The following is a 23,884-nucleotide window of genomic DNA, read 5'->3' on the forward strand; positions in this document are numbered from 1 at the left end:
TTACCTCAGTAACAGAAAGCTAATAATACATCCCGAAGTTCCCTTCCCCTTTTTTATAGTTCGTTAGCGAACAAAGCATGGCAGTTAATTTTAGTCTCATTCTACAAATTAACTGTGTATCTGTGTCTATACTAGGTTTTAGAGAAAGGAAAACATAGTAGGAAACTTTCCCAAGACTTGAGAAGCTCATAATCCAGCAATAAAAGAACTAGAATAATGTGTCTAGGTACAGGATAAATTGGGATCACCTTTCCTAAAATCTCTTTCCAAAAGCTACTTGATGAGAGGAGAATTCTGTGGTCTAGTGGTTGCACCTAGAATCCCTCCTGTTCCTACCTCCTTTCTACCCAGTGACTGCAGTAGGCTTGAGTACTCTGGGGGCTCATTTGCTCAAACCTTGGTGACAGCCAGACTCTACTTACACTACAGAATTGTCAACTATCAGGGAAGATTTTTCTTTCCAAAAATAAAAATAGAGTTATTGTTTTCCATGCTGTAAAAAGGCTACATGCTAATTGTAAATAAAATTAGTAATATACTTCTTAGAAAGTATAATGAAAGTAAAAATGACCTTAAATTACACAACAAAGTAATGTATGACTCAAATATCATTTACCATTTTTCTCTTGATGGTGTACATCTTCACACACCTGGAAATGGGTGCTAGTAAGATTCTAATCCAGAAAGAACCTGAAGTCCATGTGTTTCCTCTATATTACACACTTTTTGCATGAATGATATCATTTTGAAATGCCAAAAAAAGTTACTGTATCCACAATGACCGATTATAAACTTAATATAATAGATATTTGTGTTCTTTTTTATCCTCTGTACTTGTAATTTCTTTTCTTTCTTGGGCCACTTTGAAAACTAAACACTGAAGCAGAAGAATAATACCTAGACTTGTTCTTTTGAACTTATTGATACCGATGTTTTAGTGTTTCATTAAAAATAATCAAAACCCATGAAAGCATTCGGATGATGTTTTACTTTTCTAATTTCTTGTATTTGGAAAACTTTCTGAAAATCAGATCTGGCCCCAGTTCCCGGGTGTGGCAATTGAGAACTTAAGGAGAGTCATAGAGTTGGTGTTTATGTCTGTGTCTGTCTCGGCAGCTGACCACATATTGCCACTCATCTGTCCCCGTCCTTAGACTCCTGTCCCTATTTAGTTCCTGTTTCCAGATCCATCTTTATGTCTTTCTCTCTCTCACCTCCCTTCCATTCCATCTTGCTCTCTCTCCTATACCGTCTTCTCTGCCACCACCTGCAGCCCAACCCAGCCCCTTTATCATCTCTATCTCTGTCTCCCCATCCCTAGCTTTACCTCCATTACCATCACCATTTTTTCTGTATTCTAGTCCTACAAAACACAGTCAGCCTGAAAACCCTAAACTTCACAGTGTTATTGAGGTTGTATTTATGCATGCTTCTAAGTTAAAAGGGAGCCATATACTTCCCTCTCATTATAGGTTCCTCACTTTCTTCAAGGAAGTCTGAGAACGATGATTTCTCACCCACAACACAAGCAGTCAATTTCATGTGTGATCTGGCCTCTGGACTAAGACCTGTGTCACTTTTCCTGATACTTTGTGAGAAGGTTTGCTGCCAAAGCCACTCAGGTTGCTAGAGCATGCTTGACCGTTCACTTTAGCATACATGGACAGGTGCAGGTGCGCGCGCGCACACACACACACACACGTCAACTAATCTCTACAGGAGCATATGCCCAGGGTCTTACTAACTCTCTCATGGATATAGCTTCTTAAACTTTGGGTTCTTGTCTCCTGATCATCAGCAATACCCTGAAGTTTCCCCCCCCGAGACAACAGATTTTCAGTCACAGAGCAGGTCCAAAGCTCTGCTTCAAAACATTTCTCTTTAGAAATCCATAAAGAAGAAGCTTGACTCATCTGGAAGTCCTTCCTGATCTTCCAGAGCTTTTTGAAGTCATGTTTTCCTTTTCTTGCTTGTTGAATAACAAAAGCTGTTGGCTTTTAGCGGACCTGGAGTCCTGGGGTTGAGGATCAGGTTGAATCTACTGTGGTGTGTTGATCCTGTAATGCCTTCTCTAGTGATAACTCTGCCTACTGTGTCTGTGAATTTGGACCCTGCTTGGTTATGTCAACCTATTATAACAAAATACCAGAGGCTGGGTGGCTTTAAGCAGCAAATATTTTTTCCTTACAGTTCTGGAGGCTGGGAAGTCCAAGATAAGGGCACTGATAGATTTGATTTTTGATGAAGGCAGTTTTCCTTGTCTCTGTGTCACATGGCAGTTAAAAAGAGCTATGGTCTTTCTTCTTCTTCCTGTAAGGCCACTAATAAATTGCATCCACGACTTACCTAAACCTCGATACTACCCAAAGGCCCCACCTCTAAATACCATCACACTGGGGTTGGAGGTTGAAACATGGATTTGGGGTGGAATACAAGCCAAAGACCTTCAGTCCATAACAGGCCTCAAGTTCAGTCTGACGTTTAACTTAAGCAAGTAAGAAGTTCTCCTAAATCTGTAACAAAGGAATGGGAAATGTACCCTGAAAACACTTAGCCCCATTTCATAGTGGATGGTTTCTCCTCTGGAAATCTGTCATACTTAGCTCTGCACTTTGGAATTTTTCCATTAACCTGACAACCAAACCATTGAGAACAGTTGAGTTGCATTTTATTTCTTGGTTGTATTGTTTGTCCCCTTTGCTATAGTTTTATGTTGACATTTACTAATAAAAGTAAGAAAATGACCCATGTTGAAAGTATTTTTTATTCTGGTAATTAGTATAATAGTTTTGAATCACCTGTTATTTATGCTACATTAGGTACTAAGTTATTTTATATCTAAGAACAAGAAAAAAGTGTCAAGTTGACCAAGAAAAACAAAATTTAATGTTTTAATGTTTTTCTGGAATGCAACTTGTAAATATTTCACAGAATCTCTGTTGTCTGAGAACTTTTTCATAGTAGTCATGGGAATTGGTATATATTTAAATTAGAATGCTAAATCATAAATTCTATGATAATATTGTGATATTGTGCCTCCCTTAACATTTATGAGCAATTTAAAGATAATAAAATTTTATTTATTTATTATTTTGTGGTGCTGGGGATTGAACTTAGAGTCTCACGTTTACCAAGCCAGCATTCTACCACTGAGTCTTAGGCTCAGCCTACCAATTTTCGTTTTAAAGAATAATTTTAAAGACTGTATTTGGAAGGAAATGTATTTATTTTCTCAAAATCTTCTTTGAAAATTGACCACTTCGTAAAACAGCTTTGATAACAGATAATGGCAGGATTAAGTGCTGGATGTTGAGTTGAGAAGCAAAATTGTTGGTTCTCTTGTCCTTCCCAAGGTCACTAAATCTTGGGTGTATTCAGAGGTTTTTGAAGATGCTTATGAGAGGGAATTTGAGGAGGTTTATTTAATTGGAAATTTTCTTTTTGTTCTTGATTTCTTGTCTAGGTTTCAAATTAATAAATGATTTATAATTAATACAGAAACTTCTGATTCTATTCTATTGCAATTATTTATAAATATTAAGACAGAAGTTATAAAGAGGATGCAAATAAGAGTACAATATGTTTCTATAAAATGTGCTTTTCTTAAACCAAATATCTTATTAAAAATAAGGGGGTAACCTAAGGATTTTCCTTCCATGTGTGCTTTTACATTCTTAGTACACAGATATAGATTATCCAAATTTATGGGTCTAATTATCTATTCATTTTTTTGACATCTGCTTTGTTCCTAAATGGAAGTTTTTATGTCTCTGCAATTATGCAAAGAATTAAAAATCACAAATTGTCAATAAACTACAATATGACATTAACAAAAATTATTAGTTATAGTTATTTCATATACTCAATCATCCATTTCAAAAATAGGGCTTCATTTTTAGACATGAAAACTACAATTTTCTTTTTATCAGGAAGAAACATTATACTCTGTTAGCTCTGTTAATGAAAGGAGATGAAATATTTCTTCTTAATTAGCCCAATTTTATTTTGAGTGGTAACTTTTCGATGTTAGGCTCCTGAGGCAGATTTAGCATGATAGTGCGCATTGTGAGGATGTATTTCTGAATTGCACGATGCTGTTTATTGAACACGTGCCTTGTGTCAGCTATGGTGCTCCAACAACTTTATCTCATTTTGTTCAATCCTAACAGCAATCACTCTTTTCACTCTTTTACAGGTTGTAAGTCTGAAGTTTAGAGTTAATTGATTAATAAGCTTAGGGTCACATAACAAGTGACAAAGCCAGCTTTCGATCCCACAACACCTGGGTTTGGGCACTGGTAATCAGCTCAGGCTGCCATGAGAGATACCACAGATCGAGTGACTTGAACAACAAACTGTTCCTATAGTTCTGGAGACTGGGAAGTGCAAGATCCAGGTGCTGAAAGATTCGGATCCTGGAGAGGGCTCTTTTCCTGGCTTGCACATGGCTGCCTTCTTCATGTCTTCAGTTGGCAGAGAGAAAGCTCTGGTCTCTCTTTCTCCAATTATAAGGATACTAATTAATCCCATCACGGGGCCTCACCATCACAATCTCATCAAAACCTAATAGTTTTCCAAGAGCCCCCCCACCAAATACCATTACATCGAATATTAAGTCCTTGGCATATGAATTTTGGGGACATCCAACCTCTTAGTCCACAGCAGGCACTACTCATTGTGCTGTACGCTCAGGCCTCATTTATTTATCTAGTGTTCATTCATGAAGCACCTATTTTGTGCTAGGCCTTGTGGATACGAGTAGTGAATACAGACACAGCCCATGCCATCTTGGAACTGGTGGTCTGGCAGAGGAGACAAGAATGACAATGGAGTGTGTTGAATTCCAGGAGAGGGCAAGTACAGGGTGACCAGGAGCACGTGTCAAGCACACGCAGCCACAAGGATGATCTCAAGGAGGGGTCACTAGGCTTTCACAGGAAGAAACATTTAATCAGACATCTGAGAAATGTCTCAGGATTGGGTAGGTGAAGGGATCGATGTTTTGAAAGTGGAGAGATGTGAAAGAAGATGGTACTAAAGTGAAGGGAATGGAAGAATTTAGGACTATCTAAAGATGTGGGTTCCAGGAGAAGGTAGGCAACACGGAAAACAGAACTGGTCAAAGGCCAGTTGGGAAAAGAGTTTGGACCTGTAAAATGGGCCGAAGGTCCAAAATAAAGAATCTTAGGCAGGAGAACAAAGTGATCACTCAGGCCCTAACCCCTCCCTCTTTCTCATGATTTAGAGCAGGAACAAGTAAGATTGGTGATGGAGTGGCCTTACAGTCAGATGAGAGCAGAAGGCAGGATGGGCTGAAGTCATGATGGGAGAATGGAGAAAAATGGGCAAATTAAATAGGTGTGTAGGGGTGGACCTGACAGAACTGAGTACTTAATTGGAGGAGAAAATCAAGGATAACTTGTGGATTCCTGACTTGAGAACATGATTAAGATCATTCATATAGATCAGGAATATAAGAGGCTTGGGGAAAGGCTACTAAATTCTGGTTCTGATAGAGAAACTCCTTGATTTCTGTGAGAGAGAAATCCATGTGATCTGGCAGTTAGGACGCCATTGTCCACCACTGGGAGTGGAGTCCACATGACAATAGAAACCAGATTCGGGTTAACTAATGAGTGGATGAAAACTGAGGGAGTTAGGATACTCAGTGCCTACGATGTGTTCATGAGATGGAGTCTCAGCTAGTGCAGAAAACTGAATCTGGTGAGAGCTGTTCGTTTGTTTATTTTCCATAAAGCATTCAAAAAAATTTTAGTGCATTATAGTTATACATAATAGTGATGTTCATTTTGATATATTCATAAATGCATATGACTTAGTTTTCTCCATTTCAGTCCCCAACACTCTCCCTTCCCCCCCCTCCTCCCTCTCCTGGATCCCCTTCTTCTACTGTAGAAGGAAGCTGTTGTCTTTCCTTCTACTTAGCTATCTATCTATCTATCTATCTATCTATCTATCTATTTATTTTTAATTGATGCATTAGAATTCTATATAAATTGTAATGTACTGTGATATGTTCATCCACACACACAACATAATTTGCTCCCCTTTGCCTCCTCTCTTCCCTCACCCTTGGTCCCTTGCTCCTATTCTGTTGCTCTCCTGCTCTCCTTTCTATTTTTGCAAGGTTCTCTTTTTATAAAATTCCTTTTTTCTGCCTCTAACTTCTGCATATATTGTGTGTGTGTGTGTGTATGTGTGTGTATATATATATATATATATATATACCACATTTTCTTTATACATTTGTCTATTGATGGGCACCTAGGTGGCTTCCATCACTTGGCTATTATGGTTTGTGCTGCTATAAACACTGGTACTGACTTCACTTCTTTTGGATGAATGGTAAGGGCTATTTCAACAGAGGGTGGTCTTGAGTGTCTGTGTAGAAGGGAATGATCAAGAACTAGGAAAGAATGATAGGCTGAAGAACAGATGGAAGGTTAGTCTGAAGGTACAAGTCTCCTGAGAGGGAGGCAGAGTGGCACAAGAAATCAAGAATGCATGTGGAGGGTTTATGTTTGCACCAGAGGAGAGAAATCTCTTCTTCAGACCAGAGGAAAGAAGGGTACGGATGTGCCTCAGTTGGGTGAGGTGCAGACCTTACAATCCAGATGGAAAGCACTTGAATTGAAGGGGTCCCTACCCGATGGCCATAAATGTCTCAGATTTAACAGTATGATTATACATTTTTGAACAAAGGATTCTATTGGAATAAATATATTAAATTTCATTAGTTAAAATGTTAAATGTTAGTTAAAATGTTAAAATATTAGTTAAAATGCTAACATTTCTAAGATAAAACTTATTTATCTTAGAAAGTTGCTGAATTTATTCACGATCCATAGACTATTATAATTGTGTGGTGCTACCTTGGCCATCCAAAAGAAACAATTTAAATATGTCTTTTCCAACAAAATTTATAAAATGTTACATTTTCTAAATTAGCAAAATATAGTACAAATAATATTCATATTGATTATATTGTATTATCAAATGTTTGCAGTCTCACATTCTCATTTTGTCAAATAGAACAAACTGTATTAAAATCCCATTGGTTCAATCTTTACATCTACTGTGAGATGGATGGGATGGCACTAAGCCCTTTAAGGGAAAAAAATAGGTCTCAGTCATTTTCTAGTGTTTCTATAAATGGTGTTTCTTTTCAATATGAATGAGCAATCCTTTTTCCATCTGCCAGCCTTATATTTGTAGATCTTTCAAGGATAGGCACCAAATATTTCAAACATTGTCTTTGGGATGACCTCAGGCATGATGTGGGCATCTTCTTATTCTTTAGAAGAACGGGTAAGAGAAAAAAAAAAAAAGTCTTAAAACATTATTCAGATTTTCTAGCAGTTTCCAGGGCTACTGTAACAAAGTACTGACTTGAAATGAGAAATTTACTCTCCCACAGTTTGGAAGGAAGAAATTCATGTTCTTTCTCTGACTCCAGTAGGACTTCTTCCTCACCTGCTTGGCCTCTGGTGGTGGCCTGCCATCCTTCATATTTCTTGGTAACATCTCTGCAGTCTCTGCCCCTGTGCATGCCTGTGTCTGTGTCCAGATTACCTCGTTACATAAAGACACTTCTCAGAGTGGATGCGGACCAATGCTACTGACATCATCGTGACCTGATTAATTTTTCTAAAGACCCTTTTCCAAATAAGATCACATTCTTCAATATGAGGGTTAAGATTTTAATATACATTTGGGAGGAGGCGATGCAAACTATAAGAGATCCATTAAGAGCACATTTTGTTTTAATACGAAGTTAGATGCATAACGTTTAAAAGGAATACAGGATTTTCCATGTTCTTTTAAAAAGCAACCCATGGTTATGAGGACTTTGAATGACATCACCATAGCCACAGAATATCCTTTCAGAGATGCTTTCATCTTCTCCAGTTATCTTTTCACCAATAGTGATGAAAGAGAGCATGGAAACACTTTGTGGATTGAATTTCTCTCCTGTTTCCTTGCACACACTTTGGTGGAACCATTAGTGAACTAATACAAAATGATAAGGGCCAAAGAGGGAAAGGCAAATGTTATAAATTCACCCCAGAAATCACTATTGAGTCTTTTTTTTAAAAGGTACATCAAGTATGTGAGGTGATGAATATGTTAATTAGCTTGATTTAATCATTTCACAATATATACATATATTAAAGTTTCATGCTGTACACTGTAAACAATACTTAAAATTGTATATACAATTTTTTTGACCAATTAAGCCCTTAATAAAAGTAAGGAAAAATACATCCATTTTGATTTTGTTAACTCTAAACATAATGATAAATTAGTTATTTCCAAATATGTAAACTAAAAATTGGAAAGGAAAAAAAATCACCATTTCAAAAATGAATAGTATTTATTAATTTAAAGGATATATTAATTTATTGATAACTTGGACCTAAATACCACACAGTTTATACAGTTAATAAACATTTCTTTTTTTTATTTTTTTAATTTTTTTTTACATTTACATAGGGTAATGATGTTTATTTTATTTTTCCCCTCCCCCCCACCCCTCCCACCCCTCTTTTCCCTCTACACAGTCCTTCTTTCCTTCATTCTTACCGCTCTCCTTAGCCTAACTCTAAACCTAACCCTAAACCTAATGCTAGCCCCTCCCACCCCCCATTATATGTCCTCATCCGCTTATCAGCGAGATCATTCGTCCTTTAGTTTTTTGAGATTGGCTTATCTCACTTAGCATGATATTCTCCAATTTCGACCATTTGCCTACAAATGCCATAATTTTATCATTCTTCATTGAGGAGTAATATTCCATTGTATATATATGCCACAGTTTCTTTATCCATTCATCAACTGAAGGGCATCTAGGTTGGTTCCACAATCTGGCTATGGTGAATTGAGCAGCAATGAACATTGATGTGGCTGTATCTCTGTAGTATGCTGATTTTAAGTCCTTTGGGTATAGGCCAAGGAGTGGGATAGCTGGGTCAAATGGTGTTTCCATTCCAAGCTTTCTGAGGAATCTCCACACTGCTTTCCAGAGTGGCTGCACTAATTTGCAACCCCACCAGCAATGTATGAGTGTTCCTTTTTCACCACATCCTCGCCAACACCTATTGTTGCTTGTATTCTTGATAATCGCCATTCTAATTGGGGTGAGATGAAATCTTAGGTTAGTTTTGATTTGCATTTCCCTTATTACTAGGGATGTTGAACATTTTTTCATATATCTGTTGATTACTTGTACATCTTCTTCTGTGAAGTGTCTGTTCATTTCCATTTGTTGATTGGATTATTTGCATTCTTCGTGTAGAGTTTTTTGAGTTCTTTATAGATTCTGGAAATTAGCGCTCTATCTGAGGTATGGTTGGCAAAGATATTCTCCCACTCTGTAGACTCTCTCTTCACATTGTTGATAGTTTCCTTTGCTGAGAGAAAGCTTTTAAGTTTGAATCTATCCCAGTTGTTGATTCTTGCTTTTATTTCTTGTGCTATGGGAGTCCTATTAAGGAAGTCTGATCCTAAGCCAACAAGTTGAAGATTTGGACCTACTTTTTCTTCTATAAGACGCAGGGTCTCTGGTCTGATTCCGAGGTCCTTGATCCATTTTGAGTTGAGTTTTGTGTAGGGTGAGAGATAGGGGTTTAATTTCATTCTATTGCATATGGTTTTCCAGTTTTCCCAGCACCATTTGTTGAAGAGGCTATCTTTTCTCCATTGCATATTATTGGAACCTTTGTCTAGTATGAGAAAATTGTATTTATTTGGGTTTGTGTCCATGTCCTCTATTCTGTACCATTGATCTACCTGTCTATTTTGGTACCAATACCATGCCGTTTTTGTTACTATTGCTTTGTAGTAGAGTTGAAGATCTGGTATTGCAATACCCCCTGCTTCGCTCTTGCTACTGAGGATTGCTTTAGCTATTCTAGGTTTTTTATTCTTCCAGATGAATTTCATAATTGCTTGCTCTATTTCTGCAAGGTACATCATTGGGATTTTAATAAACATTTCAATAAAAATTTTTCAAATTTCTTTTTTAGAAATAAATCTTAATTCATTCATACATGTATTAGCAAGTATTTTTAAAAGCTGTTTAATCGGGCAATATTTGAGGTACTGAACAGGTAGCAGTGAAAAAAATAGAGAAATAATCTATGCATTTTGGAGCTTACATTCTAATAAGGGAGAGAAGATAACAAACATGTTCTGTTGAGAAAAGACTGAAGAAGGGCAAGTTCAGAAGAGAGATGAATTGGGGGTCATTGAAGTCCTCCAGGCAAGGGACCAGTGATATGGACCAAGATACTGACAGTAGAGGAGCTAAGAGGTGGCAGGATTCTGGATGAATTAAAAAAATAAAATAAAACAAGATCTGTGAATGAGTCCCATATTTTGTGTGAACAAAAGGTATCAAGACAATACCAACTTTGTACAGAAGAAAGCAAATGACTTGAAGAGTGTGTTGCTTCTTTACTACATAGTGAAAAGAACTTTATCACATCTGAGAATTATCAAGAGCAGAATTTTCCCGAGCAGATTTAAAGCTGGGCTAAAGGGAAGCTATTGCCTGTGAGATACTTATTCAGAATTGAATTAAATAATCAAGGAAATGGAAATGATTATACCATCCATCACAGGAAATGAAAAAGAATGGAAACTACCTTCCCACCTTTGCCAAATAGAGGTGGAAAATAATCACAACAGGGCTTTCATAAAGGCACTGGCAAAGAAGCAGATGACATAGAAAGTTTTACAATTACTTCTCCTCGTTTCCAGAGATATTGGGAATGTTCAATTACATTTCCTGAATAAAATGACAAACCCTTTTAGACATCAAATGAATTTTATTTGGTTATTGTCTGTGGTTATTATCATGGATTTATTGATCTGGTCCAAGGCTACGTTAGCATTTCGGGACATTGCAGTGTGGTGGGCTGTTTGCCAGCCTTTGGGGAGGTAACTTGCTCCACATCTGCTGGTCAACCTTTCTTCCCTTACCACGCTTCTCTCTGTTCCTGTTTGGCTGTTGTTCCCACCCTGAAGATAATCATCAGAGCCTGGGAAAGCTCTAGACTGGTCCTAGGGTGGGAATCCTCCGCCTATCCTCTCTCTGGGTCTGTGTTTCCAACTGAACCTTAGTTAAATGGAAAGTTATGGTTTGTCTGGCTCTAGAAGTGAGGCACCACTGTGCACACAGGGTTCAGGGATGCATAGAACGGGTCCTGAGAACCAGCCCTTGCCTTAAGACCTTCCACACAGTGCACAGATGGAAATTTTATGTGTATCTCAGGCAATGACTGCCACGTTCGGCAAGCCTGACCATGCTCAACAGTGTGTGTCTCACCCAAAGTGGTTATCTGTGGCCTACACTTTCTTTTAGACAGTTTCTAGTTCTATTTTATTGATATCACAAGGTATCCAGCAATCACAAATATTAAACCATAGGACGTGTGTTTAGCATTTTTTCAGTACATAGATTTTTGTGTTGTGAAATGATTTGAGAGCTCTTTTCCCCAAAAGATAAAGCATTTGGTAGAAAACTAAAGATGATGGTGAGCGAGGACCTGGATTGTTCAGGTGGAAGACAGGTGATTTTTACTCTTGTGGTTGCTAAGGGCTAAATCTTTAATGCTGAAAACCTACTTTATAGTTGTGTGATACTGGTCACTAAGAACTCTAAGATGGTAGAAAACATGTGACTATTCACAATGAAGGGGTGATATGCTAGTAGTGTTTCAAGGTAGCTTTCTATTTTTTTTGCATGACAGACTCTCAGGAAAACTATGGTAGTTTCTGAAAAAAATCAAAAATAGGATTACCAAAGAGTCTAGCAATTCCATTTGTGGCTCTATGTCTAAAAGAATGAAAGTGGGGCATTGAAGAGACACTGGTACATCTATGTTCATAGCAGCATGATTCCCAAAAGCTGGAAGGGAGAAGCAACTTGACATCCACTGACACAGGGATGGAGACACAAAGTGTGGCATCTGTGTACCAAAAAAAAATTTTAAATCCCATTCAACCTTAAAAGGGAAGGAAATTGTCACCCGTGACAAGATGGATGAACCTTGAGAATATTATGCAAAGTGAAATAAGTCACTCACTAAATGACAAATACTATATGATTCTACTCATGTGAGATTTCAAGAATAGTCAAAATTATTGAAAAGAAAGTATAGTGGTGCTTGCCAGGAGCTGAGGGGAAGAAGAAATGCTGATAGTCAGTGTGTATAGCATTTCAGTTTTGCAAAATAAAATACTTCTGGAGATGGTAGCACAATGATATGGAAATATCTCACTACTGAACTATTACACTAAAAAATGGTAGACATTTTAAATGTGAATTTTCACACAATTAAAATTTATACAGAATAGCATAGAAATACAATCAGATTCCTCTGAAAATGCTCATTCCTCTCTTACAGAATGAATTGATTTTTTTGGTCACTTATATGAATCTTATCATTGGGTGTGGGGAGGCTCTAAAATATAAATTGTTATGATCAGAACAGTTGTGCCTATTAATAAATTTAGACACACGTCAGTCATGTTCCATTTGTGAATAAAATTAGTTTTAGATGACTTAACCCAGAGAAGAGGTCTATTGAGAGGATACTGGGTGCTTCAGAGTATAAGAAAAAGCTCACTTAGCAGGAAAGGGTTAACTCAGCAGACCTGTGTTGCTCAAACCCTGCATATTCCAAAAAAAGGCCTGTCTTAGAAATGACCCTGACTGGCTACTGAGAGATAACCACTGAACACTTGGAATGTTCTGCCTGATCAGAGGGCTTCTCCATACCTGTGACCTTGTGCCATACTATATTTATAGTGAACATCTGCCTTTGTGTTAGGAGGTTTGGCTGTGCTGTATCACTTTGAATAAATTGTTTTATATTATCAATGTGATTTTGGTTAACACCTTTTTCTTTCCCTGGGGTTGGGAGTGAGAGAGAGGGCTGGAGTCTGAGTAGCTGATGCCTGGCACGTGGGAATTTTGTGCCCCTGTGATAGACCCCCAGTAAAAATCCCAGACACTAAGGCATGACTGAGCTTCCCTGGTTGGTAACACTTTGTGCTGAGAAAATAAGTGCATCTTCATGTGACTCTACTTCAGAAGGGGCAGGTCACTCACCTTGGAAATTGTGTGAATGGATTTTCCAGGATTTCACTCTATGGAAATGGCACCTCTCCCCTTTGCTGATTTTAATCTGTATCCTTTTGCTATAATAAACTGTAGCCATGAGCTTAACATTTTTTCTGAGTTCTTCGAATCCCAATGAATCCCCAACCTAAGGGAGGTCTTGGGGACACCTAACACACTGGGTAACCCAGTATGAGTGGCTTGGGACCTCAGCAGCAGGAACCTGGTGGTGCACAGGAGGCAATTTGGCCTGGCCATCTTCTAGATCCCAGCAGAGAATGTGACATGCCCAAATCAGGGCGGAGTACAAACATGGCCATTCAGAGACATGATGACCTTACTAACATACGTTTAATACACACAGGCTTTCTTCTTTTGAATTTTAGTATTTCTTAAATCCACATTTGCTATTAACCTTTTTGTTTCTAGTCGAGTGGAAGGCACTTCATTTGAGCAGTCAATACCTTCCTTATTGATATTAAAGTCACGTTCGTAGGTTTGTGAATTGTCCTGAAAAAATTAATGTCCATACCTGCATTTTTGTACTAGGCTTCCTGTCTAAAAAGGTGGCTCAAATTATAATCAACCTGGGCTCAAATCCCCAGTCAGTTAATAGTGGTGTGATCCTGGCCAATTCCTTAGTGTAGCTGGGATTCAGATTCTTTGCTTTTAGAGAGGAGTATTCCCACAGGCGCTGGGTGTGAATATGGAGTGAGACAACAGTCTGTGCAGCAGTGCTCGGTACATTTAGACATTCAAAAGTATTTTATTAATTCTTCTTTCTGTTCCTTTCCCTATTAAAACAGCTACTAAATTTGATTGAATAAATACGTTAACCACAGAGACATCTACTAAATATTAGAATTTGTGTATGTAGTTTAAAAGACTCTTGCCATTATTTCCTTTATGTAACAGCATTTTAAGAATTCTGTTTATTTATTTATTTATTTCTTGTACTGGTTATTGAACCCAGGGGCATTCTACCACTGAGCTGCATTCCAGCCCTTTAGTTTGGTTTTTAAATTTGAAAGAGGGTCTCACTAAGTTGCAGAAACTGACCTTGAACTTGCAATTCTTCTGCCAAGTAGCTGTGATTACAGGTATGCACCACATCTGGCTCATTTCATTTGTAATTTTTAAATATGAACAGTCCTTAAATTTTCATTTCATGCAAAATTATTTCTGAAATCTTTTTTCATCAAATCATTCTCCTAACATTATTCCCTTAAGGAATGTAATTATTCTTCAGGCATAAAATTGACATGTAGCATAGCACATACGGCCATCCTTTCATGAATAAAATTGCAAAAGCAGATGGTAGATGAGAACTAAATATACATTGATGCTTACAGACTAGTGAAGAGACAGGGAATGCACACATGCACACACACAAACACACACAATGAGAAAGAATATTTTCACCAAAGACAAGAAGCAGTCAGCCAAAATTATGTCAAAGATATCCGTGCCTTCAGGCTTCACAAAGTTCAAGGAGAAACACTGGACTTCCTTGAGGTCCTGAGAGAATGTGCGTGGGTTCCATTGTGTGTCATCAAGGGGGCTGCATGGCAGGAGTGAAAGGGGAGGAGAAATAGAGAACAGGAGCCACCAGGTCTGTTCCACTCAGTGAACAGCAGAGGGACTCGCCTGCACTACCAACTCTACAGCACAGAGTCCTATGCATCTTCTCTGAGTTTGTGGGGATTTTAGGGCCCACCCAGTTGTTTTAGCACAGAATACGGGGCTTAGATATGATTTGAAGGAAGCTTCTGGCTCTAAAGGGAAGTTTTTATCTTTTTGTCTCTCTGTCATCCTTCAGCCCATTGGGATAGGAGTCCATTCTTGGAATGACCTCAGACCTAGCATGAATAGGTTTGAGTTCCCCCTGCTAAGTATGACTGGTATGGACAAAGGGAAAAAAATTCCCTAAATATTCTACAAAAAAGGACAGCTTATCACAATCTTACATTGATTTTAAAAAAAGAAGATAATTGTGGTCTTTAAAAGTGCTCAACAATTGACTCTCCAGTGCTTGAAAGCAGTAAGAACAAGATCATGCTGTCCTTATTTTCCATTAAGCCAGGCTTCAGTAAATTATCCTCATTTCTATCTTTCTTTTGGCCTCTTGACCTATGACCTTCATTCAACCAAAGGAGTCATATTGATACAGTGCTTTGTATGTGACAGGAGACACATTTTAGCTAGAAGATTTTCTATTAGAATGTTGTTCCAAAAAATAAAGTTGAACTAATCACAACAGGAAAAGTGTCTCCTAGTTGTTCCTGCACTATGTATAAATAATGCCTCAGGCAAAGTGGCATTGCCCGAGCACCTGCTGCATATTGGACAATGTGTAGGAGAGGACACTTACCTGGAAGGAAGGACTCCAGTGTCCTGTCTATGCAGGCAAAATTCTGTGAAGAACAAAGGACTCAGGATGGAATTGGCCCCAGCTGGGGTAGCTAGCCAGCTCCTGTAAGGAGGCAGGCTTGTCACAGGCAGTAGACCCCGGGCCACTGACTTGTCCCGCTGTAACTGCTGATCTGAAGGCCAGGTCAGCGAGCACTGTGGAACACGTGTTCTTCAAAGTGGAAGAGACCTGTGCATGTTTAGTGGCACAATGCATGGATACATACATTTAGTCACCTTTTTTTGTTGTGTCAAATTGCTTTGAATATTTATTATTTCATGGGAATTTCCTGTTTTCTTTAACTTCCTTTATATAGTCACATTAAAATACTATTTGAAAAACTTAATTTGTATTTGTCCACTGCATATATCACATATTTGTGAACGTTTCCCTCATTGCTTTATTTCATTTAAACTATTAGGATACAAATGGATACTTTGAATGATAGATTATATTTGTATGACTATCTATGGCCAATACATTAATTTTGATTCTTATTGCACCAAAAAGTTTTCATTGTAATGGCTTATTTTGTTATAAATAATTTTTATTTATATGCTTAGATTATAAAATCACTTCTTACGTTTTTGCTCTATAAGAAGCAGTGTGAGTGGTGGGATTCGAGAGGGAATGATTGAAAAGGAAAGCAGTTATTTTTGAACATGTATTTTGCAGCATGAGAACAAAATGTGTTCAGCTGTTCATTTTATAAAGAGAGAAAAATACTTTTAAAATTAGAATTATACCACTCAGAGTCCATAATTCATGCAGTCAGAAGAGAAATATAAATGCTCCATATGTAGAGAAGAAAGTCAATTTCAACAAAATGTGGTGATTAAATAGCTCTACATAGAACACATTTATTTAAAGAATGGAAGACAGTTGATGGTCAGGAGTCAAACATTAAGGTCTGTGACAAGATTTAGCAAGAATCAGAAAACGATGGAACCTGAACTCAGATGATGAATGGAAAGTGTTCCAATTCTGTGAAATGTCTGAGAGCCCCTCCCTACTGACCACCAACCTTAGCATCACCACTTCTTCGCTTCTTCTGAGCCAGAATAGGCCCTAATTCATGGTGCCATGAACTCCATGGCTCCAGCTCCATTTGAATGACATTCTTAAAAATATGAAAGACCCTCATGAATTGAACATGGGCGCTGGCTCGTTTCTCCCGCAGAGATGATGGGTTTGCTCTGATCAGCCTGCACTTCTGTGCCTATGTTCCTTTGGGTTCAGTGCTCTTCCAGTAGAAGGTTTGCTAGATGTGTCAGGCTGGGAAAGAGACCAGAGCCAACTTCCTTACCACAGGAGGATCAATGAGTCTGTGACCTTGGCTGTCCCAACAGCACTGTCACAGCAGGTCACTGAGCTAAGAGTTGCCTTGGTGGGAATGTCCTACACAGGGCTTCATCTTGTTAAACCCCAGTAAGATGGATGAGGTTGGTCCAGTTTGTCTAGGGTCCCTCCTGCTGTCCCTTCAGGTCCTGCTTTAATCTCTCTCTTACCTTGTAGGCTGATGGTGACTGCATTTCTTTCCCTTATCTCACACCTTCCCATCCTGTAAAATACCTTTTTCTACAAAACTGTCGGTATACATATTAAAGCCCAAGTATTAAATCTTGAGGTTTTTGAATGTTGAGTTTTATCTCCACTGGATTGCTTTTCTTCTTGCAGTTATTAAAAGGTAATTGGCAATTATATTCAAAATAAAAAATCAAAGGGCCTGGTATAGTTCAAAAAGAAAGATGGAAAAAAAGGAATTAAGGTTTATAGAAATGTCTCCCACACATCCCTCAAAAGAGCAGGAATGGAACCACCATATGACCCAGTTATCCCACTCCTTGGTATTTATACTTGGGAACTAAAATCAGCATACTATAGGAATGCAGGCACATCAATATTTATAGTGGCACAATTCACAATAGCCAAGTTATGGAACCAGTCCAGACACCCATCAGCAGATGAATGGATAGAGAAAATGGTATATATACACAATGGCTGTTTTAGTCCACTTTTTTGTTGTTGTTGTTGTTGCTGTGACCAAAAGACCTGACAAGAACAACATAGAGGAGGAAAAGTTCATTTTGGCTCATGATTTCCAATGTCTCAGTCTAAAGATGGCCAACTCCATAACTCTGAGCCCACGGTGAAGCAGAACATCATGGCAGAAGGACAGGGTGAAGCAAAGCAGTTCAGGACTTGCAACAAGGAGGTAGAGAGATCTCTGCTCACTGGGGACAAAATATATACCCCAAAGACATGCCCCCATTGACCTACCTCCTCCAGCTATTTACCTAAAGCTACCGCCTGATTAATCCATATCAGTGGACTAATCCACTGATTATTCTACAACTCTCATCATCTAGTCCTTTCACCTTCAATGTCCTCGTAATATCTTACACATCAGTTTTTGGAGGACAGCTCATACCTAAACCATAGCAATGGGTTTTACCATAAAGAAAAATGAAATGATTTCATTTGTGGGTAAATAGATGAAATGGGAGAAGATTTCTAAGTCAGACTCAGAAAGTCAAGAGTCAAATATTTTCTCTCATATCTGGAAGCTAGGGAAACATAAGGAGGCAAAAGTGTGGCAGACCATGAAAATGGAATGGAGATCAGTGGAGTGGAGGAGGGGGCTTAAGGAGGGGGAGGACATGAAAGGGGAGGAATTGTGGAATGAGATGACCAAACTATGCTGGGTGTACCTTGGAAAATTCCACCATTAGGTATACTATGCAGTAGCAATTTATAAAAATAATAAATAGCCAGGCACAGTGGTGCATGCCTGTAATCCCAGTGACTCAGGAACATAAAGCAGGAGGATCACAAGTCTGAGGTCAGATTGGGCAACTTAGTGAGTCTCAAAAAAAAAAAAAAAAAAAAAAAAGAAGATCTGGGGGTATAAAGCACCCCTGGATTTAATCCCCAGTACAAAAATGAATAAATAGAAGGGGGAAGGCCAGTAGAGGAGGGGGGCGGGATAGAGGTGGGGAAGAAGGGAAGGGAAGAAGAAGGTACTAGGGACTGAAGTGGGGCAAGTTACATTCCATGCATGTGTGATTATGTCAAAATGAACCAACTATTATGTGAGGCAATGATGCTCTATGAAAATATAGGTTTTTTTCTCCTACGAATTTCACCATGAGCAGCATTTTGATTTTGCAGCGGAAGCCCCCCATGGTAGTGGATGATCTTTTTGAAGACATGAAAGATGGAGTCAAACTACTTGCTCTCCTAGAGGTCCTGTCTGGTCAGAAACTGGTAAGATTTTTTTTTTTTTTTAAACCAAAGGTATCAATTAGTTTTATTTGTAATTTGGGGATAAAGGGGTTGGAAGAGTAAAGGGTACTGACCAAATAAAAGGAAGTTTACTTTTGTAAATGGCAATATACTAGAAACTCAAATCTACTGGCCACTTCTAGGAACAAGGAATAAACCTCTTTGTTCTTGTAAGTTCCTAATGAACTGAAAACATATTAGTAATAGCAACTTGAGAAGTAGGAATAAAGAACAGGATCAGTGACCTGACATGGCTAACTATTGCATCTGCACAGTATCCTGGAAGATTTGCTGCAAATTAACAGCCACCTCATTTTAAGTGTTTGCTTTTCATTGGGAAGGATTGTTAGTCCATCTCTAGGTGTTTATACAGTTGTTTGTTGAAAACTAAGCTTGAAAGTAATGTGGCATTTTCATATTCTTGTTAACCTCCTCCATCATCAATCACTTGCAACAAGAACAGCATGTTCAGAGTCATTTGTTTTTATATGCTACAGAACCAACAGAGTGAAAAGCAACATTGGCAGTGAGCTATAAAGTATATTTTTCAGTACATTACTGAATAATAAAATATTTATTTTTTCTTGCATGTGCTTTTCAGATAGAACAGTAAGTAGTTTGTAAACATAAATTATTTATAAATTTAAGTTTACCGTTATTGGAAAAAGGAGTTCAGGAAATAATCTTCAGAATGATCTACAACATACTGGACATAAAGTCAGAAATTGGCAGTACTTTTGTTTTAATCTCTCTTATCTTTGCAATCATTATTGCTTGGATAATTAAGTTTTTTTTTTTTTAAGTTTATAAGAGTGTTTTTGCCTGAACATAACTTTCCAGTTAATTTTGTATAGGGAGTCAGTCATCAAAATAATTTTTATGAGACATTTGTTGAAAATACAAATCATTAAGATTTGGGGGTAAACCATTTATTTATCTAATTGGATTCTCATAGCAGATACATTTGGTGTACTTGTCTCCTCTCAGCTCACCTTTGATTTCAGCTATGTCGGTGGTGAACATTTCCCATACACTTGACAGCATCTCACTTCAAGCATTAATAGTATCTCTCTGGATTCCTGCCTGAGGGCTTTTATCAAAGCCACAAGTTGACAAGGCAGCCCTGAAGTATAGGAGAGTTAACGGTCCCAAAGGATCCTCAACCAACAGAGATAGGAGTCTGGGAATAAATGCTCCAGCTTTGAATTTTGATGAGGGACACTTTTTACACATGTCTCATTGAATTCCCTGAGGGCTGTCCAACAGGGTCAAGCTCCAGTTACTCACAAAGGTAACTTCCGGTAGCACTCCTTATATTGACTTTCCCCACTTCCTGGTCTCACTCTTCACACATCCTCACCCTTGTTACCAGGAAACGGTTCACCAATAAACTACATGTACCCAAGTCCTTGTCCCAAGCTCTACTTTGGGATGAACCATACAGAACATATATGAACAGCCAATTTATTATGTAGACATATTCATGAGCTCAATAAGTCAAATAAGCATCAGGACACGAGAAACATTAGACTGAAATAATACTCCCTTTATTATGTGATAAAACTGGCCATCTTCCAAACTTCCTCAATTAAGCTATTTATTTGAAGGTTGAGGGAGACTTGACATGAGTATTCAAGAAGTATATGTCATTATATTGTCAAATATAATTCCGCCATTGTACTTGCCCAATAGTCTATAGAAATCTTGATGGACATTTAATTGCCAAGTTAGATTATTCTAGAAAAATTGTATATTTTTGAACAGAACAATTTTACTTCTGTTTAAATGCCCTACATATTTGGACATAGTTATAACTGTGGAATCTTAAAGCTAGATTCTCAATGAAACTCAGCATTCTTAGTTAACACTTAGGGAAACTGAGACATACTAGGGCAATTTCCAGTGTAGTCTTTACTATTTATGTATTTATATGGAACCCTTCAACAGTTTGAATTAAATGAATTGAATTTTTTCTGAAGTTATAAATATACTTTAGCAATGGTGATTTTGATTTAAATTTTGTACATGTGTCCACGATGGTTCAGGAGCACACAGAGAGGAAGCATCGTGTAAAGAAATGAGCACACTGGGCAATCTTTTGGGGCCATAAAGGGAGCATGTGAGCAAGTGCCTTGTCCTCAGGAGGATTAAGGTGGTCAGGAACTCTACAGTTACCGCAGGGGCAGAACTACTGCAAACATCATAGTTAACCTCACAGTCACATAGCCTTGGCCTCTGGCTCTGACCATGATTATCCAGAAAATGTGGACAAAGTGGTGGACCTCCTCTTCACTGCCCCCATCTCAGGGTGAGTGGAATCTCAATATCTTTGTACCCTGTAAGAAGACCCTGTGACTCCCTTGTCTATGATTTTATTGAAGACCTTAGGGGATTTTAAATTTTAAAATTGTTATTCTTAGATTTCTCTACATCCTTGGACTATGAATTGTGGAGCATTTACTCTTTAAATGAACTAATGATTATGCCTTTGTTCACACATAATCTACAGACTTTAATTTTAATTTTGCCCATAAGATATTTTTAAGAATGTGAGCAATTTCTATCAAAATGTAGAAACCATAGAATCAATATGAACAGAGGACCACAGAGAAATTTCTCGCTTTCCTATTTTGTTGATCCCTGAAGTGTTTTTAGAAAGACTTTAACACCTCACACTCAAGAGAAGCCTAATAATCCACTTCAGAGTGAACAATGGGCACCTTTAGGAAATCTTGAGCATCAAAAGCTCCTTCATGTTCACCAGGGAACTATTAGTCATTAACCACTTACGTTGAGTAAACCAATTCTGCAATAGGGTTTAGCATGGTCTTCTGAACTTTCAAGTAACTTTTTTTTTTTTTTTTTAATGCTGGGGATTGAACCCAGGGTGCTCTACCCCTGAGCTATGTTCCCAAGCCTTTTATTTTTTATTTTGAGACAGGATAACAATAAGTTGCTGAGGTTGGCCTCAAACTTATGATCCTCTTCCCTTGGCCTCTGATTCACTGGGATTATAGGTGTGCATTTAAAGAACATTTCTGTAGTCTCTGTTATGGATAAGGAACTACCTCATGCCCTCTAGGGGAAATATAGATGAATGAAACATGGTTGGTGCTTGCAAAGAGCTTGGAGCCTAGTAGGGAGAAAAACTAGTAGTATTTAGGATAGGTTAGTTGTACAAAAATAGACACAAATGTAAGATGAGAAAACACAATAGATATTTACATGTTCATCACTTAGCAAGGAAACATCTGAAGAAAAAAAGCAAAGTATTTGCCCTACTAGATAGCAGGTCTTAAAATGATACTGTGTCATTTTAGATGGTGTGATGATTGACACAAGGATGGTCACACTGATAAAAACAGTGGAGTCTAGAAACAGAATAAATGAAACCTGAGTATATGGCTGAGGTGTTCATCACACAGATGCCCCGTTCACTGGTGTTGAGTTTTGCTTCTTCAGGTATTAAAGTATAACATCAGAGAAGCCCGCCAAGGCACGCATATGCATATTAAGCAGATTTTATTTAAAAGTAGTAACACAGACTTCTCCCCAGAGGGAGAAGGGGGCCATGGCTGATGTTCTAGAATCCCAAGAAGTGAGTGCACCCTGCATCTTTTATAGATTAGGGTCTCCTGTGTTCTGTTCTCTCCCCACCATCCCTTATCTTTCTTCTTCCTGCCTAAGTGACTAGACCCAGGAGTTGCAGGTAACATGGCAAAAAAGGTGAGAAGCAGATGGCAGGGGGAAAGGCCAAAGGGAGATTCAGGTAGGGCCCCAGGGGACATTAATTAGCAATTCCCTGCCTGCAGCAGTTTGGGAGGGGTAGTTAGGCAGGTAACCTTGGTGATCAAAAGGGACTAGAGACCCTGACACATTTCCATCTCCCAGGGGTAGTCTCCAACTTCCCAGACTCAGATGGCCTTCATTCTTCCATTTGAGGAGTTTCCCTATTCTACACTAATTGCCTATCCTCAATTCTGGTTTCAACATCTGGGAGGTGCAGTGGTATCATTCAATGAATAGAATGGGAAAAATTATTGTTTTAGATGTCTGTCAAAATAAAGTGTTGAAGAGGGTATGAATCAATAGTGTTGTTTGACAAGAGTGAGAAAGAGTGAAACCATTTTGGAAAAATTTGAAATTATCTCACAAAAAATAAAAGTTACACTCCCTCTGACTTGGCAGTTCTCCTCCTAGGTATTACACATCCAAGACAAACTGTGCTTGTACAAAAGACAGTAAGTACAGCATAGATCATTATAACCTGTATAATATAATATTCCAGAATAACCTAGGTTCACATGAGAGGGAGAACATATAAATGGCACCTTATGACTGTCAAAATGCATGAAATACAGATGAATCTCAGCAAGACAATGTTACATAGAAAAGCAAGTTTCCAAGGATTAATACAGTACTGATCTGTGTAATAGTTTAAAATCAAATGAACGTCCATTATGAACGTATTAGAATGAAGTGAATCTACACAAAATGGAAAGTTTTGGACTGGGTTTAATGTAGTGGTTGTCCTGGGGAGAGAAAGACAAGACGATAAGAGACATGTAGTTATATGGAGAGATGAGGCTCTCATACTAAATTGTGGGTCCTAGTTTTGTTTTAGTTGGCAGATAAATGGTTTTGTGTGTGTGTGTTGCAAAAGAAAAATAAGCAAACTAAATAAGTGGTTTGTGTATGGACCAATTATAAAGAGTTTCCAGTGAAGAATAAATAAAAATGTAAGAAGTATATGTTCTATTTAAATATTTCTTTTAAATTGCATCTTTACATTATTACCCAACACACTGTTCATTTATATTAAGAGATATTTCGTTCTGAATTTCAATGGAACGTTACCTAGAGCTATAGGGTGTCAGAGAGGACCATTTTGCAAGCTTTGCAACCAGAGAAATACTGCTTCACCTTAGTTAGGATGGTGTTTGCTGTGAACGTAAAGAAGGCCAACAATATTGACTTCACTGAAATTACTTTGAGTTTGCAAATCAATGGTGTGACTCAGAGAAAGCACAAATATATTTTGG

At 38.1% G+C, this 23,884-nt stretch overlaps 1 protein-coding gene across 13 annotated transcripts in view; it reads left to right on the top strand.

Moving 5' to 3' along the window:
• Syne1 (spectrin repeat containing nuclear envelope protein 1) overlaps nt 1-23,884 on the top strand; it is a 443,098-nt gene that overhangs the window by 87,059 nt on the left and 332,155 nt on the right. For all 13 annotated transcript variants that reach the window (XM_047557257.1, XM_047557256.1, XM_047557258.1 and 10 more), the window contains exon 4: nt 18,729-18,824. In XM_047557257.1, the coding sequence (XP_047413213.1) occupies nt 18,729-18,824 (96 nt within the window). The remainder of the gene's footprint in view (nt 1-18,728; nt 18,825-23,884) is intronic.

Source organism: Sciurus carolinensis, chromosome 7, assembly GCF_902686445.1.
Source record: "Sciurus carolinensis chromosome 7, mSciCar1.2, whole genome shotgun sequence".
Taxonomy (NCBI): domain Eukaryota; kingdom Metazoa; phylum Chordata; class Mammalia; order Rodentia; family Sciuridae; genus Sciurus; species Sciurus carolinensis.